Raw genomic sequence first — 19624 nt, 5'->3', positions numbered from 1 at the left:
TTTTAATTTATATTAGTGGGTTTCCAACAAATAGGCGTTGCTTCATAAAACGCTTAATGCTGAACTACAATAGCTAGGAACCAGAGCTAGTTGCAACACGGAGCTAACGGCGTGAGAGCACAGACGTTTTCGGCACTCTGAAGGAAGGCAGGCCCATGTGGTATGTTAATGATCGGGCCACAGACTTCAACACATCAGGAAGCTTTCACTTGATCATTTCGGCACCTGAATGTTCGCGTAACCCGTTTTTCTAAGATGTTGTTAGAAGCGCTGGACGGTGATGAGGCAGTTGTCTTTACAGCCGCTGCCGGTAAGCACTGAAAGGAAGGTAACGTTAGCTAGCTAAGCTAACTCACCAATGTAATATATGAAGACTGTTGCCATACTCGTTAGCACGCAGCTAACACACAGACAGTAAGGACTAAGCTAATTTTGTATCAGCTAATTCAGAGCTGGGAAGAGTCCATTTATTGTTAATAATTCGTGTTGTTCCTCTGTTGATTCCGACTGTATGTTTCCCTGTGTTTCATAATGTAACCGAGCTGCTGCCCACTCATGGCTGCACTTGCCGCAGTGATTTATTAGCGCTCTAGACACGAGCTGAACACTTGCTAGTTGGCAGCACTTGAGAAAATGTGATGTTATTCAATTAAAAATAAACCATGTAATGTGACATCGTTTTGGATCATTATAACTACCCTATATGTGTCTGAAACGTTGGAAAAGCTATAGCAGATGATACAGAACACTCCAAAAAGCTTAAAGGCTAAACTTACTAGTCCAAGTCCACTGTGGATTTTTACATGAATTCGGTTTAAAGTGCTGCCAAAACCATCTTGGGTGCTGCACTTAAACCCTATAATGGTAGGTAAAACCCTAGAACAGTACATGTCTCAATTCTTTAAAAGACTTTTATGAGAAGTTTATGTGATCCTTATGTGAGAGAAACGGCATCGGCCAACATAGTTGGTATCCAGTGGGGCTCCATGTTGTGGATGAGAACCAGCATGGTTTCTGACCCGTCTGTCCCCTCCTCAGCCTCTGTGCAGATCCAGGTGGAGCCTGTGGGTCGATGGTTCGAGGCCTACGTGAGGAGGAGGAACCAGAATGCATCCGTCTCCTTCCAGGAGTTGGAGGAGGAAGAGGAGTCCTCAGAGGAGTCAGAGGATGAAGAGTTTCAGCTGGAGGAGTACCCGATGCTGCGAACACTTGACCCCAAAGACTGGAAGGTATCGGTCAGAATATTATGTCACAGGAAGTTTCTGCTTCCTTTTTTAGAGCTGATGTATCATAGGAGGGAGACCCTCATCCAACATCTGCTTTTTAATATCGCCGTGCAGTTTTGATTAGTTGAGGAAATACCTTAACTTTGATCAGTTATTCTCTGTTAATCACAGTTGACCTCAGCTTTCCGACTACTAAATCTTCCTCCTGTCCTTTTTGAAAAGGAACGTAGGACTGAGAAATGTGTGACAACTATAAATTAAGACTGGGCCGGACTGGTAATCCCTGTATTGTTTGACTGGGGAGCTTGAACACCTAGTTTGTAGATGCAGAAACTAGGGGTGTCACGATTCTCCAGATCCTCGATTCGATAAAATCTTCGATTCTAAGGTCACGGTTCGATTCTCGATTTTTACTTCTTTTTTTAAAGCACAGGTTGCTATGCCATTTTTAGACTAGACATTTATGCAGTATAATATCTGACCTTTGTTCGTAATGTACCACACTACATTGTCAAATTTAAAACATTTTTTAACAACATAATGTAACGATAACTTATATCTTCAGTCAATTGGAAACTTGACAATTTGTCAATAAAGTAAAAAGAAAAACAGTTTGCCGACAATGCCGAGGGGGGGCAGACGCTTCTTAGCAGCACAGCGGTCTTAGCAGCTGAGCAGACAGAGAGGGCGACTCGGCAGTCCGCTAACTTGTTGCTCTCTCTAATATAACCAATATAAGCTGCTCTATTTAGGCTACAAAACGTGCAAATTGCCTTTTAAGGGTTCGGGCTGGTAAGTTGATGTACCCCAAAAAAATGATCCACTGAAAATATGGAAGTTTCTTTTACCATGCCAAGTCTATGGGAAAACTCTTTCTGGATCAGAGTTGTGCAGTTCCACCGCTTGGCCGCTGAGCCCACGGATGCATTAAAGTGATGGTTTGGAGTAATTTACCCTAGGGTCCTTTGCACCATGACCTCGAGCCAAACACCCCCCCAGAAGCTTTTTTCACCTGGGTCTAACATTGGGCGAGTTAGCGTAGAGTAGCGTTATCAGCTGAATAGGGGCTAATGGACCAACGTGTGTATCTCTTAAATGACCCCACTAATAATGCCCGAAAAGATACCAAACTTCTACACTAGGACAAATAGGTTATGCACTCATAAAACGATGGATTGGAAGGTTTGTAAGTACACCAGACGTTTATGTAAATAACACTTGCCTGCTCTCTGCTGTTGTTGTTGCTGCTGTGAGAAGAGTGCTTAGGGACGTCTACAAATTATAACACCGAAAAGAGATGCAACAAAAATATTTTTTAATTTAACTTATTTTTTAAAGTAAGTGCTGTAATATAACTAGCAAGTAACAAGTAATAATTGAGGTAAGTTTGGAGACATTACCTTATTTAATCATTAAATTAATAAATATTTTTGTTGTATCTCTTTTCGGTGTAGTAATTTGTAGACAGCCCTAAGCACTCGTCTAACTGCAGGTAGCAGCAGCAGCAACAGAGAGCAGAAGAGAGCAGGCAAGTGTTCATAAACTTCTGGTGTACTTACAAACTTTCCAATCCATCGTTTTATGAGTACATAACCTATTTGTACTAGTGTAGAAGTTTGGTATCATTTCGGGCATTATTAGTGGGGTCATTTACGAGATACAAACGTGGGTCCATTAGCCCCTGTGCTAAGCTATTCAGCGGCTAATGCTACTCTACGCTAACTCACCCAATGTTAGACCCAGTTGAAAAAAGCTTCTGGGGGGGTGTTTGGCTCGAGGTAATGGTGCAAAGGACCCTAGGGTGAAATTACTCCGAACAGTCACTTTAAGGCATGGCGCTGTTCCTGGGGGCTTGGGTGGCTGCTTGATAAGCCAACCGGACGTGTGTGGGGGCGTGGCAGCATCGACGATTCCATTTTCTAATTCGAGATTGTGACTTAATTTTGGCTGATTTTGATGTAAAATCGAGATTGTGAAATTCTTAGCAGAAACTAGTAGAAGTTGTCCATCACAGGTCACAAAGTGGCATCGTCAAACTGCTTGTTTCAAACTGTCAATCATATTCAATTAACAATATAAAATGGAAGAAAAGCTGTGAATAGCTACGAAGCGATTTTCAGTTCGACGCCCATGTTATCTAACCTGTCGGTTCATATCGGCTGCGATCGGTAGAGGAGGGGCCGCGCGAACTGCAGCATTCGTTACGGCGTCTCCTCTGTTTCTTTCGCGAGCCGCGAGTGAATTGCCTTTTCAGGAATTGCCTACTACATACTACAGACGAATGCAGTACGCAGTAACTGCGTACACAGTGGGATCTGGGAAACAATTCAAACAACAGATGATGAAAATTGTTGCTAATTGCAGCCACTACTTTTGTACCACTTTGTGATGTTTGATCAATATTTCTATTTCTGAGCTGGACATGCGAGTTTACAGTAGGTGCAGTAACCCTTCATTCATATTTAGTAGTTATTTATAGACTACTCAAAATATAATCAACGAATCAGCTTGTCATTTGAACTCTTTCCTTACTCTTTACTTGTTTGTCAGAATCAAGATCACTATGCTGTCCTCGGACTGCCACACTTGAGGTACAAAGCCACACAAAAACAGATCAAAGCTGCCCGTGAGTATATTTCCTCCTCCTGCTCTCCTAGATCATTTCTCTAGTCGGTGGAAGTAACGTATTCCGCTCACATTCTCTGCTGTTTCTCAACAGACAAGGGGATTGTGTTGAAGCACCATCCTGACAAGAGGAAAGCTGCAGGAGAGCAGATTGTAGAGGGAGACAATGACTACTTTACCTGTATAACTAAAGGTATGCAACACTGCCTCTTATTGGTATCGGCACTCATTTTATTACTGGAGGCCCTGAAGTCACCATCGCCGTTTTCTCTGTTTGTCACGGTTTGAACCTCAGCTATAGAAATCCTGTCGGACCCTGTGAAGAGGAGAGCCTTCGACAGCGTAGACCCTACCTTTGACAACGCCGTGCCTTCAAAGAGCGAAGGCAAGGAAAACTTTACGGAGGTGTTTTCTCCCGTTTTCGAGAGAAATGCCAGATGGTCTTCCAAAAAGCACGTCCCCTTACTTGGAACCATGGAGTCCTCCTTCGAAGAAGTCGACAATTTTTACTCTTTTTGGTAAGTGGGAGAGTTTTTTTTTTTTTTTTTTTTTTTTTTTGCTGCTACCTAACAAGAAATGTTGATCTGATTAGAGGGATCAGAGTGCCTAGTTGGTGTCAGAACAGAAAAATAGAATTTAGCCGTGTCCAAAAACAAATCCGAGAAGGGAAAGCCTTTTGACTTGTATGTCAATTTCCGTTAAAGGTACAACTTTGATTCATGGAGGGAATTCTCATACCTGGATGAAGAAGAGAAGGAAAAGGCCGAGTGGTAAGCTAGTGTGTGTGACCGTAATCCATTGTACCAAAACACATTTCAGACCCTGTGTAATAACTTAAGTGTCCGACTGACGTTTTTTCTTCTCGCAGTCGAGATGAGAGGAGATGGATTGAAAAGCAGAATCGAGCCTCCAGAGCTCAGAGGAAGAAGGAGGAGATGAACAGAATACGAACACTAGTTGGTACAGTCTCTCAGAGCCAGCACACACTGCAAGATGAATGAAACGCATGACAAATCGCACAAGGCCTCGTATGGATATTAAATATTGTAGGACAAGGGTTGACCTGTAGCTCCCCCAGGAGAGGTTAAGACCCACGTAGGCCGAGTCCTCGGCAGCGGCCCGGGTTCAAATCCGACCAGCGGCCCTTTGCTGCGTCGTCCCCTCTCTCTCCCCTTTCCTTTCTTCAAGCTGTCCTGTCAATTAAAGGCCATAAACCCCCCAAAAAAACATATGTGTGTATGTATATATATATATATATATATATATATATATATATATATATATATATATATATATATATATATATATATATATATATATATATATACAGTGGGGAAATAAGTATTTGACCCCTTGCTGATTTTGCAGGTTTGCCCACTTACAAAGAATGCAAAAATCTACAATTTTAATCATATGTACATTCTAACAGTGAAAGACAGAATCCCAAAGAAAATTCCAGAAAATCACATCATATGAATTTATTAAAATTGATAACCATCTGATGAGGAAAAACAAGTATTTGACCCCCTGGACCAACAGCATGTTAATATTTTGTAGAAAAGCCATTATTGACCAGCAAAGATGTCAAACAGTTTTTATAGTTGGTGACAAGGTTTGTGCACATTTCGGCAGGGATGTTGGCCCACTCCTCCCTGCAGACAGCCTCCAAATCATTCAGGTTCCGAGGTTGTCACCTGGCAACTCGAATTTTAAGCTCCCTCCAAAGATTTTCAATCGGATTCAGGTCTGGAGACTGGCTAGGCCACTCCAGAACCTTGATGTGCTTCTTCTTCAGCCACTCTTTTGTTGCTTTGGCGGTGTGCTTAGGGTCGTTGTCGTGCTGAAACACCCATCCTCGACCCATCTTCAGCTCTCTCACTGAGGGAAGGAGATGTCGGTCCAGAATTCCACGATACATGGCCCCGTCCATCCTCCCCTCAATACGATGGAGTTGTCCCGTCTCTTGGCTGAAAAGCACCCCCAAAGCATGATGTTGCCACCACCATGCTTGACGGTGGGGATGGTGTTCTTTGGGTTGTACTCGGTGTTCTTTGCCTTCCAAACATGACGAGTTGAGTTGAGGCCAAAAAGTTCTATTTTGGTCTCATCTGACCACATCACCTTCTTCCAGGCCTCTTCTGAGTCGTCCAGGTGGTGAATGGCGAACTTCATGCGGGCCTGTACATGTTTCTTCTTGAGCAGGGGGACCTTGCGTGCGCTGCAGGATTTCAATCCATGGCGTAGTGTGTTACCAACCGTTTCTTTTGTAACTGTGGTCCCAGCTGCCTTCAGTTGATTCATCAGTTCCCCCCCTTGTGGTTTTGGGATGATTCCTCACCGTTCGCATGATCAGGGACACCCCACGAGGCAAGATCTTCTGTGGAGGCCCAGACCGAGGGAGGTTGGCGGTGGTGTGGTGCTTCTTCCATTTCCTGATAACTGCACCGACCGTTGATCTTTTCTCTCCAAGTTGCTTTCCGATTCTCTTGTAGCCCATCCCAGCCTTGTGCAGATCAACAATCTTGTCCCTGATGTCCGTAGAGAAAGCTCTTTGGTCTTGCCCATGGTGGTGATGTTGGATGCTGGTTGTTTGGGTGTTGACAGGTGTCTTTTATACAGGTAACGAGGTGAGGCAGGTGTATTTGATGTAGATAATTGGTTTGGATTGGGGCTGTGTCTTAAAGAAAGACTAACTGGCTTGTAGGAGCCAGAATACTTGCTGTTTGTCCAGGGGGTCAAATACTTGTTTTTCCTCATCAGATGGTTATCAATTTTAATAAATTCATATGATGTGATTTTCTGGAATTTTCTTTGGGATTCTGTCTTTCACTGTTAGAATGTACATATGATTACAATTGTAGATTTTTACATTCTTTGTAAGTGGGAAAACCTGCAAAATCAGCAAGGGGTCAAATACTTATTTCCCCCACTGTATATATATATATATATATATACACACACACACACACACACACACACACACACACACTAAGAAAGAGTTTATAATATGGTGCAGAAATCCCCAGATACTGCCGCTGAATATTAGTGAGGCTACTACGTTTTGGTTAAAAAACGAATATTTTTTGCTACATATATTTCGCCATTGTTGTGCTTTCTCCGACGTGTTTTCAACTTGTCATCCATGATTTTTAACCACAGAGTAACGTTAATGTTGACCCCAAGTGTTATTTTCAGTAACAATTCTACCTTGCTGTCGGTGCAAATAAAGAAGTCTTATTTTTCGCCCATTACGGCTCATCCTCTGTAATTAAGCAACTACCATGTTAACTACCAGCAACTGGGCGGAATATACACGCTGCTTCCAATTTACAGCGTCATGGGCACGCCCAGTATACATGAATGGTCATGAGCCGTTTTAGTGTAAACGGAGAATATTTCTGCTACTGTAGCTAAAGCTCTTGTGTGCACGGAAATATTTTTTTTTGGCTCAAAACGTCGTAGTGTAAAATCAAATGTAGCCTGAGACTGATGACTTGTATTTCTTCCCTGCAGATACTGCCTACAGCTGTGACCCTAGAATAAAGAAATTCAAAGAAGAAGAAAAAGCCAGGAAGGAGTCTGAGAAGAAGGCTAAAGTCGAAGCCAAGAAGAGAGAGCAGGAGGAGAAGGACCGAGTAAGTCTCATTCATTGTACCTCATTCATAAATAATCATCAGTAATGTAGATACAATGACTTAGTGGGGAAAAGGCAAATAATGTAATGCAGCCTTTAAAACCAGGAAAAGACCACACTCATGCCATATTACGATATCCAAAATCTAAGACAATATCTAGTCTCGTATCACGATATCGATATAATATCGATATATTGCCCAGCTCTACGTAACAGTCTGCAGCTGTCGGAAAAACGACACAGACAGAGTGCGTTCACTTGAAATTCGCCAGCCTTGTGGTGCATTCAAAGTTATTGTAAAATACCCTTATCCCATCTGGTGCTTGTTTTTGTCGTTTAACAGCAATTTACTGGTGAAATAAGTCAAGTTATTGTTATTACATTATTAATCAATAATTTAATTTTGACCATATGACCTTAGCAATAAACGTTCTTTAATGTCGCCAACTGTCATTTTGTGCTCCTTTTTTTAATATTACATACATTCTAAATATATATATGTTACTTTATTTATACCTCCGTGTATAAATAAAGTAACTTGAACTTGATATATATTTTGGTTCAGGCACCGTTTTAAAAGTTTAAATTGTTTAAGCACCGCTATCAGAAAAACCCCAAACGATACCAAACCCTAATCTTTCACCAAAACTATCCAACATAATTACTGGGACACCTAAATGGAACAAAGTCTTCATTAAAGTTGTTAAAATGTCTGCAGTGTAAATCAGGTTATGAGCTGTATATCGAGGAGGACGAGTTTATGTTTTGGTGACTGAAGTTTGCCTATTGAAATGATGACACTTTGGCACACACTCACGAGTCGGTGTCCCGTGCACGTTACAGGCCCGGCAGGCTGAGCTGGAGGCCGCTCGATTGGCGAAGGCGAAGGAGGAAGAGGAGGCCAAGCAGCTAGCCCAGCAGGCCAAGAAAGAGAAGGAGATCCAAAAGAAAGCCATCAAGAAGGAGAGGCAGAAACTCAGGACTACCTGCAAGGTTCACTCCCATTGAAGCTCTCGCACCGGAAGTATCCCTGCCACTTGAAACCGGCATTAGCAATAGCTCTGTGTTTAATGTTTCCTCACTCCGCAGAACTGGAATTACTTTGCTGACGACGAGGCCGACAGTGTTAAAATGATGGAGGAAGTGGAGAAGCTCTGCGATCGCCTGGAGCTGACGAGGTACAGTCTACTACGGGATCGTCACTTGGACACATTTCTGTAGACCAGGTCGCCAGAGGCCTCTTTAATCTAAGCTGATGCTAGTCCTGTTGTGTTCAGCTGAGAGGCTGTCAGGAAACAGCCCTGGGGAGAGGTCTAATAGTATTTTATGGTGCTTGTCTGTTTCCAGCCTGCAGTCGCTGAATGAAATCCTGGCCTCAGGCTCCAAAGAGGACAGCAAGGTAGCTGTGGAGAAGCAGGTAAAAAGGCACTTTTGTTTGAAAATATTTTCTTAGGGTATTTCTCATGTTATTTATTTGGTAGCTAATAGAGGAGATACATAGCAAAGCCCGCCCTTTTAAGAGAATGACCATCAGCTGATGTATGTGAAACTAATGTCCCGTCCCCCCCAGGTGCAGGAGGTGAACGCCCAGCTGCAGAGGGAGAAGGAGGCCGAGGTCCAGATGAGGCAGGCGGCCCGCGGCGCCGAGCAGGCTAGCGGAGGAGGAGGAGGAGGGGGGGGAAAGGGCTGGAACGAGGAGGACCTCCAGCTGCTCATCAAAGCTGTCAACCTGTTCCCTGCTGGGACCAACGCCAGGTATACGTCACAGCCGCTCTCGATCCCATTCTTAAACCTTTCTACCACCGTCCTGTTGCCCTTTTGATGTATACCCGCCTGTTTTTACCTCTTATGAGTTTCTCCTAATGTCAGCAATTGTGGTTTGAAGTGATGTCATTTTCTGAACTTACCAGACTGTTACCGTTCTATTATTTGCCTTTACCCACTTAGTCATTATATCCACTTTACTGATGATTATTTATCAAAAATCTCATTGTGTAAATATTTTGTGAAAGCACCGATAGTCAACACTACAATATCGTTGCGATATCGCTATCAAGGTATTTGGTCGAAAATATCGTGATATTTGATTTTCTCCATATCGCCCAGCCCTAACTTGAAGGCACCTTTATTTTATGGAGAAAGAGAGAAAGAAAAGAGCCGTAGGGACTCGGCTGTTACACAAACTCCTGGCCACTTCAGTGCTTGTTTGGTGTTTTAAAACTCTCTCGTGGCAGCGATAGAGACAGTGATGTTTCCTCAAAATACACCAGCGAATAGTCTATAATCTAAACAATGCCTCTTTATTATCATTTTTTGCAAATTCATTGCAAAAAAGGACAAGCATAACATAAAAACGTATGACAGCAAAAAAATAATATATAAATAACGATGAAGCCACCCACATGTAATAGCCTACGAAAAATAATACACATTATTAACCAATATTTTATTATAAAAAAAAAAATTACATTTTCTTTAATTTTTTTTAGAGGTGAAGGGACCATTTAAAACTGCATCAGTTTAAGCCATGTTACATGAGGGTTTCATTTTGAGATCGGTAAGCAGCACTGAAGTGTATACAACAGTGGTTACCAACAAAATAAGTGATAATCAATCCGTATTCATATTGTGGAGAAATTTGCTCTTTTAAAAAAAAAAAAAAAAACACAGGCCGATTTCTAGTCCATCCTTGTTTAGTCGGCCAGCTTTGTAGAGACGGTGGGATTTCCCAATCTGAAGAAATCCCGCCCGCACATATAAACAGAAAACTGCTTTGCTAGCACAATTGCGTTGGAACCAAGACAGCTGCTGAAAAGTTATTGTAATCATTAGCATTATTGCCGTATTTATGTTCAAAAAGAATATTTTGAAAAGTGGAATCTCGGGGACGCAGCCATACCCGACTCTCTGCCAACATTATGACCTATGCTGCAGCCAACCACCAGGGGGCAATCCAGATGTTTTGGCTTTACTAATATAGTCTACGCATCGACCCCGGGTTTATACAAGGCAGGCGCAACGCAACAGGCGTTGACGGCAAGGGTTCCTGGTTTTTTGCATCGAGGCGTGCGCGTTAGAATAGACGTCAGGAGAAACGTACGCCCAGACCTCGGCCTTCCTTTTATTTTGTCACAACCGGAGTTGGACAAACATTTTCTCCTGACCACCGACAGGATTGTCTTCTTTTAAACTTGTTTCTCCAAAGCTTTTCTGCCGACTCTTTTGCTCTACTTTTCTATCTTTTTTTATTTCTGTTCCCGTAAATGTAACTTGAAGAAAAATGAGAAGTGCTTGGTTTGGTGCAACGGAGCTCCCCGCTAATTCGTATACAGCTGAATTGTTAAAATGTAAAAAGATGGTGATTTTTTTTAATACAATTGCGCAGCCCTGCTTTGCAGTGCGTTTGGAGGTTTGATTGTGTTTTTCCTTCCAGATGGGAAGTTATCGCCAACTATATGAACTTACACTCCACCAGCGGCACGAAGAGGACGGCCAAAGACGTCATCAACAAAGCCAAGAATCTACAACGGCTAGGTGAGCTCCAACGGGAAGAAAATAAGTTTAGTCGCGTGTTATATCGAATCCACGTATTAATGCTAATCGGCCGTTAAAAGCGGCCGTGTGTAACTTTCAGTTTGCGTCGATTCTAGCGGCCGCGGGAGTGTTTTTACCACACCTGCTGTCGTAAAGCCTTACGGTGCCGTATTACCGGGTTAGCGTTACGGGGAGGTCGTATAGTCTCGTTTGCCATTACAGGTCATTTGAGACCATTGTATGAAAAATAACAGAGCTTCAGAAACATTAAAAAGTTACATATAGTCACTTTAAAATCAGTATGGAATGCAGCAAGTTCTCTTCTGAGCTTTAAATATTAGTTGATTAAAAATAGACCTTTAAAACCTTTGATTATTTACTATGTGTACAATCAATCAATCAACATTACATACACGTCTGCTTAGACATCATTTTATGAAATGTTTTATTATACATTATTAACATTCCATTAAATACTATTTGCCATGCAATAAGCTACAAACGGTCATCAGTCCTGTTAATGTCCTCTCCACAGATCCAGTACAGAAAGACGAGATAAACAGGAAAGCCTTTGAGAAGTTCAAGAAGGAACACGGTGCAGTGGCGCCCACCATAGACAACGCTGTGCCCTCAGAGAGGTTTGACGGTGAGTGTATCTGCACAGCCGCTTGGCGTCTGTACGAAACGCACTAGTCCAGTTCTAGTCCAGTCCAGACACGTCACCGCGTGGGTGGTCGTTTATGGAATTCATAGCGAAGGAAACGTTTGACAAATATTCCGTATTGACCCGCCGCGTCTCGTCCCCCAGGCTCCAGTAGCGCTGCCTCCTGGACCACCGAGGAACAGAAGCTTCTGGAACAAGCCCTGAAGACCTACCCGGTCAGCACACCCGAGCGCTGGGAGAAGATCGCTGCCGCCGTGCCGGGACGCAGCAAGAAAGACTGTATGAAGAGGTACAAGGTAAGACGATGCGCTGCTCCGTCTGGATTCTGGTCACGTCGCCAGTGTAATATTTTTTCCATTAATTCATATCAATCGAGTAGACTAGCACGATGAGGAAAATGCGCAATCTCATAGTTTACTATCGTGATGTTACTTGCGATAAATGAACAGATAAAGCGTACTCGATTCTGCTGCTTTCAGTATTTTGATAAAAAACAACAAATTGCTTGTTGAATTTAAATGAAAGGGAAATCATTTTCAACTTTCTTTTTATTGACCATTGAATATAAAAGGCACCACTAAGAAAAGAAAAAAAGATTTATATTTTATTTCAACTAAATAAATAAATAAATATGCAAATTCAGCCCGATTTTGACCCGGCAGACACGTCGCAGACAAACGTTCAGAGTCGTTCCCGATAACTGGTCGGGACCGACAAGCGCGTCTTTACCTCTCGTAGTGCGACATAATCAAAGGTCGGCGATCTGACGTCTGGGACGCTTAGCAGAAAGTCTAGCGTGTCGGAATTTTTTTGTCTTTATCCAACTAGTGTTCTACAACGCGTTCCTTGACATTGACCAATGGAAAGAGAGCGCGCTCCCTGCCTTTTTGACGCACATACTGTATGTAAACATGGTGATATGGCTGCTGTCTGGTGGAGGAAAGTTACACACAGTGCCCGTATAGGCTTTGTTTACACAGCAGGGATCGCCCCGCTGCCCCACTAGCAGTTATCGCTCTCTCTCTTCACTTTAACCACACCCTCCTACAACCGCCACGGCTGCACCCGACTGACTGAACGAACGCTACGCGTGGGGCTCCCGGATTTGAAAACGGACCATAACGACTGCTCGTTCAGAATACGATCTCTTATTTTGCGAAAATAGTTCACAGAAGCGAGAAATTGGCCACTCAGTTGCTGAATCTGTATTTATTTCAGATCGATTGTAAAAGAGTTTTGTGAGTTTTTGAGAGGCTGCTGCTCCACCAAAGCGCGGACCTACGAACTGCCGCGTGATCTTCACAACGGCACGTGATAATCTGTCTGGGGACGCAGCAAGATTATTTGGCCTCTGGTTGCCCCTTTTTTTTTTTTTTTTTTTTTTTGCAATATGTAATACTGACAGCTAGTGTTTAAAATAGTTACTGCAGTACAAATTCAAAAATACTGGAGAGAGTAGTCTCCCCCGCCCCCTCCTCCCCAGACTCAAAGTTCACAGAGGTTGCCAGGCTGAGACCGCAGCATCCACAACAATGTTGCTAGACGATTGTCTCACATAGCCAGACATTACTCCACAGCACAGCGGAGTAGCTAATTATATTATATTAATTAATTATATATATATATATTTTTTTTTTTATACAGTACAGGTACAGAGCCAATGAAATGCAGTTGACCTGAGTGCAGGTTGAGTACAGTATTCTGTGCAGTTAGCGCTAGGAAGGTTACTTTAGAAACTGCTTACCGTTATAAGTTACCCGTTATAAATGCGGTTTGGATTACTTTATCAATGCAAAGCAATTTCCTTTTAATTTGATTAGTAACTAATTGAATTACACATTTTACCTCAGTAATCCAACTAAATACAATTACATTCATTTTGTAATTTAATAACATAATTTCATTACACGTAACTAGTCACTCCTCAACCTTGCATACATTGTTCCAAAATATAGATCACTAGATCAAGAGAACAAATATTTCTATTAATTCCACACTTGAAAAGTATTGTTTTCTCGATTTACAAGAAGTAATGAGTAAAGTGCGCTCGCGTGCTTTTAAACACATACGATATCCAGCGTCGGGGGTTACTCCTTACGAAGTAATGCCGTAATATAATCGCATTCGGCTGTAACAGAGTAACGTAACACGTTAACGTTACCGTTACCGTTGCGTTGTGAGTCGAAGGTGCGTTTAAGCCCTTTATGAGCTATATGCCAGGCTCTAGCTGCGTTGCACTACAGTAATGTAACAAGTAGAGTAATGAGTTACTATCCATAGAGAATAACAAGTAAGCTAATGCATTATGGGTTAGGGTAAAAGCAAATAATGTGTATTACACGTTCTTGAGTAGCGACCCCAACACCGACGATATCAAATATCGGTAGCGTAATACCATCGAGAGATGGTTTTCAAAATAAAAGACTGTCTGTCTGTTAACTTACTTGTAGAAGCCTTTTTGAAATTTGAAGCAGCCTCGACGGAGCCACAGACCGGAGCACTGCAGCGCTGGCCTACGGCTCTGTGGTTTCCAGGCGATCGTGTTGGAATTGTTTTTTCAAAATGAACTAGTACAGATGACCTTTTAGGCCTGCTATTATTTTCCACGTCGCTGTTATTACAGGTGTCAAATCTATAAACGTTTATAATCTGAAGTTGTGTAGAAAAGAAGCTTTCAAACAAATGTCAACCTCAAATTGTTTGGCAACCATTTTAAATACTCTGTTAAATTAAAGCATTCTGGGAAATGGAGTCACGTTCCATCACATTTCACAAAATTACTATTACAATAATTAAAACTGAATTATTTGTCCCGCGGCAGACAGTACAGCTTTTAACATTCACTGCTGGGGGGAAAACATTTCCTGAAAACGTAATCTGTACAAGTAGTTCAAACTAATATCAATTCTAGAATACGTAACGCTATCGTATCTGACATATATCGTAAAGCTTAATTACGAAACACTTGACTTAAATTACGTATATGAATTTCTTTGAATTTTCATCAAATTGCAATTCTGCTTCCTTTTTAATTGAAATTAGAATTGTAATTCTAGATTCTGTTTTTGAAATCAATTCAAGAAATGAATCGGAATTTTCAGAGTTTATTTGGTGGATTTACCTTTCGGGGGCCTGTTTCACAAAACCAAGATGAGGGATTAAGCCGGGATTTCCCCGTTATCCCGGGTGAATTTAGCCTTGACTCGGTTTCGCGAAAGGCAGGTACGTAAATCAGAGATTTATTCCGTGCAGCTAGCCTGCTCCCGACCGGGCTAACAGCCAGGATTTATTTAATCCTGGAGCCTTTTTCCGATCACCGGGCAGTGGTTTTACCCTATTGTTATCAGCCTTTAAGTAATAAGTTATTATTTAAAGTTGTGATCATTCTTTTTTTTATAATTATTCACGTGACAGTTATTGTAACTTAGTTTTGTATTGTTTGTGCACAGGGGTTTTGCCGTGCGTATCAAGCCTAACAATGGAGATATTTTTGTTCCTGAAGAACTGAAACATTTGTTAAGGGAAAAGAGGACTGTTTTTGTGCGAGTTGAAATAGTAAAGGCTAAACTTGAGTCCAAATTTAGTGAGTCTGATTTCAGATCTGTGTGGAATGGCATGAAACTAATGACAGGTCTACATAAAGGCACTAGTACTGTTTCCTTAAATGGTTTTGATTCTGATGAGCAGCTAGCAAATTAATGAAATAGTTTTTATATGAGATTTTCTAATAATGATTTTAGCGCGGAAATCACATGACTGAGGATTCGGTCAGTGATTCCTCTGCTTTTGATTTTGATATTGACGTATCTAAGGTCAAAACCTTATTTAAACTAACTAAGGTTAGGAAAAGTCCTGGCCCTGACAACATCAGCGGCCGAGTCCTTAAATCTTGTGCTGGTCAATTAAGTAAGATTTTAAAGCGATTTTCACTCAATCACTCCAGACGCAAACAGTGCCAAAGATGAGAAGAAGTCTTAAATGACTTTCGGCGATGAAGACTTTTGAGAAGTTGGTTAAGCGGGAGTTACTGAAGCAGGTGCAAAAACAGCTAGACCTTCTTCAGTTTGCTTACAGGGCTAGCAGAGGTGTTGAGGATGCAATACTTGTATTGCTAAATTCCCTTTATCAACATCTGGAATCCTTAAAGACTGATGCGAGGCTCCTTTTTTATCGACAAGTCTATTTATAACTTGAACCCTAACTTAATTGGCTGGATACTGGATTTTCTGTCCAACAGGCCGCAGCGTGTTAGGGTTAATGGTGTCTTATCTTCAAAAGTTCTTACTTCCACAGGCTCTCCTCAGGGCTGTGTTCTTTCTCCATTGCTTTTCATTTTATACACAAATGACTGTAGGAGTAAGTATGAGAATAGGCACTGTGTGAAATTTGCAGATGACACCGTTATATTGAGCCTCTTGAACAATGACGAGGCGAGGCACGGCCCTGTAGTTGAGGATTTCATTGCGCGGTCTATCAACGTTTCTAAGACGAAGGATACGATAATTGATTTCCGTAGATTGTAAGCACAACGTTTTAGGGCTGAAACGATTCCTCGAATAATTCGATTACAAAAAATCCTCGATGCAAAATGACTTTCCTTGAAGCTTTGTTAAATCAATGTTACCAACGTTGTATCGCTGACGGACGGTGTTTCCGCACGGAGCATTATTACTGTCGGCACAGACACGGCTCTGCTTCTGGCGACGTCTATGCTGGCGACACATGCCAGAGTGTAAATAGCGTAAATGTATCTTTTGAGAGCAACACAGATGCAGCCTGTAAAAAGGCCCAACGGAGACTTTTTTTTTTTCTCGAGGAAGATGAAATCGTTTAGCGTGCGCAGGACTCCGAAGACTTGGTTCTACCAGTGTTTTATCGAATCGGTCTTGACATTTTGTATCGCGGTGTGGTACGGTGGTCTTCCAATGACCAATAAGCGTAAGATAACAAAGCTGGTTAACGTAGCGTCTAAGGTGGTCGGGGGTACAGTCATCACAGCTGCAACACGTATATGATAAACGGGTCAGGGGTAAGGCTAACCACATTTTAATCTGCCCCGATCACCCACTCTTTGGGGAGTTTAATCTGCTCCCCTCAGGTCGCCGGTTTAGGCTGCCTACGAACTAAACGTGCCAGGGATTCTTTCATTCCTGTGGCCATTAGGAACCTGAATTCACTTTTTCAGGTGAATTCAGGTTCCTTTTTATACAGTAAATGTTTTTATTTATTCATTTATTTCCATTATTGTTCATTATGATATATTGACCTGCGTACTGTCCAATTGGATCCCGTCATTGGTTTTTGGGGAGGGAGTGTCTCTATTGAAGGTGTCGACGCGTCTCCTGTGTTGTGTTTATAATGTCGCTGACACGTGTATGTGTTTTTAGATATCCTGCTGCTCATCAAATTTCCTTTTCGAAGGATAAATAAAGTGGAACTTGAACGTACAATGCTGTACATTTCTACAGTTGATGCACCTTGAATTATTTTGGTTATTTTTAATTCTTTCCTCTTCCACGTGCATTGTATTTGGCATTCTTGGCACACAATTTGTGTTGTCCAGTAAAGTGGGACTATAATTTGGGAGGATCGTACAATTTTAAGAACATATCCTAATTGTAAAATCCTCCCAAATGATAGGCTACTGTACATTCATGTAACAACAGGGAGAGGACACCTTAATGGTTTTTTACCTTATATTTCACTGGGGGGAAATGATGAATATACTCTGTTCCATTCATGTTTATAGTGTGCATGGAATTTATCACTAAATTATCTTTATAGTTTCTAGATTTTAGAGTCCAATATCTTCAGTGTCTTTATTTTCTATGTCTATATATATGTCTATATATATGTCTATATATATGTCTATATATATATATATATATATATACATACATACATACATACATACATACATACATACATACATACATACATACATACATACATACATATACGAGGCATATGATATGTGACTCATTCAATGAGTCATTAAAAGGGAGCAGTGGAAGTTAATATGACTTAGGAAATTAATATTTTAGCCAGTGAGAGAGAGGGAGAGGAACAGAGTGAAAGAGATATTTACGCATCATATTCTAGCGTTGTAGATAATTGATCTTCATGGTAAATTTCCTGAGTAACATTATCTTCTGCTCGCTTTTAAGGCAAAGAGTACGACTGTTAATTTGCGCAAATGATTAGTAGCCTAATCCTTGAATGGTAGGATTGTGACGGTTTCAGTTCAGAGCAGTGGTCAGTTAATGTATATGTTTAGATTACTTACGCATTCAGTCGGTCCGCGATCGTCCGCCTCGCTTCCTCTTGCCGTTTAGTTACAGCGGCCGCGTTTCTTTTCTTTTTATACAAATGTGTTTCATGTCATCGTTCTTCCAAGAGAAGCTGCTGCTCACTCTGTATAAAGTAGCCTACGTACAACGCGTATTCTCCACGTTGGCATCGGTAAATCTGCGATCGACTTCGCAGTCTTTTGAGGAAAGCCGCGGACGCGCATCTATCCGAATGACTTCATCCCGGCTCGACCTAGTCTCTCCTCCTCAGCCCGGCTCGGCCTTCGTGAAACGCACCGAGCCAGGATTCACTGATTAGACTAGGTCGAGCCTCGCTTTATCGGTTATCCCGAATTTATATATTCTGCTTTTGTGAAACAGGCCCCTGGTGGCGGTGGTGGTGAACTAAAGATATCGTTCAGATGAAGTGGCGATTTATTTAAGACTGCAAGCTCAGCTTCCCCTCAAATGTCTAAGATTTAAATGGTCAAATATGTACTATTGTGTTAACATTTCATCGACTAAAATGCGTCAGAATGCGTTCATCTTGAAGACGATGCCTTCATGGAAACGGGACGTCAGAGCATCATCTTAAATGAGCTCTGTACTACGTGAAGCTGCGTTCAGAGACAAAAAAAGGTGCAGTTTCCTACTGTACCTGAAGGCAGCTTCATCTCACGGAGAAAGAGCGAAAGAAAAGAGACGAGCGAGAGATATCGACCGTGCTTTGTCGTTTGGGAAACATTTAGCTGTTCCATAAACTCCCAGGCAGTTCAGGGCTTGTGTTTGGGGTTTTAAAACTTTCTTGTGGAAGCGATAGAGGCAGTGATGTCACCGTTTACTGTACGGGACTCTCACACCTCCTCAAAACACAGCACCATGTGGGGTTGGGTTTCTCCAAACTTTTTTTTTCTGCTATTTACTCACAAGACAGGCGATAGCAAACATGGACTCTTCTAACCTAGACTCTTCTTTTTAATTTTTTTTTATACTTTCTTTATTGGGTTTTTAAGAGTTACAATACAATAATATAATCTTCCCACCCTTCCCCCTACAGCATTAAAAAAAAATATAAATAAATAAAATTAAAAAAAGGATATACTCCTAAGGAGAGTTAGCACATCTTCATAAAATGTATAAATCCCACATTATAAAGCAACTAGTCCAGAAAACAAGAGTACTGACACGCACAAAAAAAATAAGTAAATAATAAACAAATAAAATAAAAAAGAATAAAAAAAACAAAACAAATACTAATAACAATAAATTAATAATATAGTGGTTTTAGCAGATAGGTACTTATGAAAGACCAGCATGCACACATTTTTAAAAAAGATAAGTAAAACTAAAATAAAAACCAGAAGGATGATACAACAGAGGGGAATTGAGGTAGGTTACTCCATTTTAGAGGCAGGGGAGCTCTTTAAAATATCTTATAAAGGGGGACCATGTGTCTTGAAACTTACGTTTCCAACCCCCGTATCATGTATTTAATCTTTTCGAGTTGAATGTAAGACTTCACTTCTTTCAACCAGCTTTTATGTGTTAGAGGGGGGGGGTCTACCTTTTTCCACTGAAATAATATTAAACGCCTTGCCAATAATGTAGTGAAGGCGATAACAGAACAAATATCTTTCCTAAGTTCTATACC

The 19624-nt window shown here is 41.4% G+C and overlaps 1 protein-coding gene across 1 annotated transcript in view; it reads left to right on the top strand.

Moving 5' to 3' along the window:
- The first annotated feature begins 85 nt into the window (after positions 1 to 85).
- dnajc2 (DnaJ (Hsp40) homolog, subfamily C, member 2) overlaps positions 86 to 19624 on the top strand; it is a 24708-nt gene continuing 5169 nt past the window's right edge. The window contains exons 1-15 of the mRNA XM_028570927.1: positions 86 to 310; positions 1039 to 1229; positions 3777 to 3852; positions 3946 to 4044; positions 4147 to 4369; positions 4556 to 4621; positions 4720 to 4811; positions 7365 to 7486; positions 8329 to 8478; positions 8575 to 8663; positions 8833 to 8902; positions 9056 to 9240; positions 10919 to 11019; positions 11555 to 11665; positions 11828 to 11979. Of these exons, the coding sequence (XP_028426728.1) occupies positions 256 to 310; positions 1039 to 1229; positions 3777 to 3852; positions 3946 to 4044; positions 4147 to 4369; positions 4556 to 4621; positions 4720 to 4811; positions 7365 to 7486; positions 8329 to 8478; positions 8575 to 8663; positions 8833 to 8902; positions 9056 to 9240; positions 10919 to 11019; positions 11555 to 11665; positions 11828 to 11979 (1782 nt within the window). The 5' untranslated portion in view covers positions 86 to 255. The remainder of the gene's footprint in view (positions 311 to 1038; positions 1230 to 3776; positions 3853 to 3945; positions 4045 to 4146; positions 4370 to 4555; positions 4622 to 4719; positions 4812 to 7364; positions 7487 to 8328; positions 8479 to 8574; positions 8664 to 8832; positions 8903 to 9055; positions 9241 to 10918; positions 11020 to 11554; positions 11666 to 11827; positions 11980 to 19624) is intronic.

The sequence above is a fragment of the Perca flavescens genome, chromosome 23 (genome assembly GCF_004354835.1).
Source record: "Perca flavescens isolate YP-PL-M2 chromosome 23, PFLA_1.0, whole genome shotgun sequence".
NCBI classification, from domain to species: Eukaryota; Metazoa; Chordata; class Actinopteri; order Perciformes; family Percidae; genus Perca; species Perca flavescens.
Note: the sequence above shows the minus strand (reverse complement) of the source record. Positions and strands in the feature narration are given on the sequence as shown.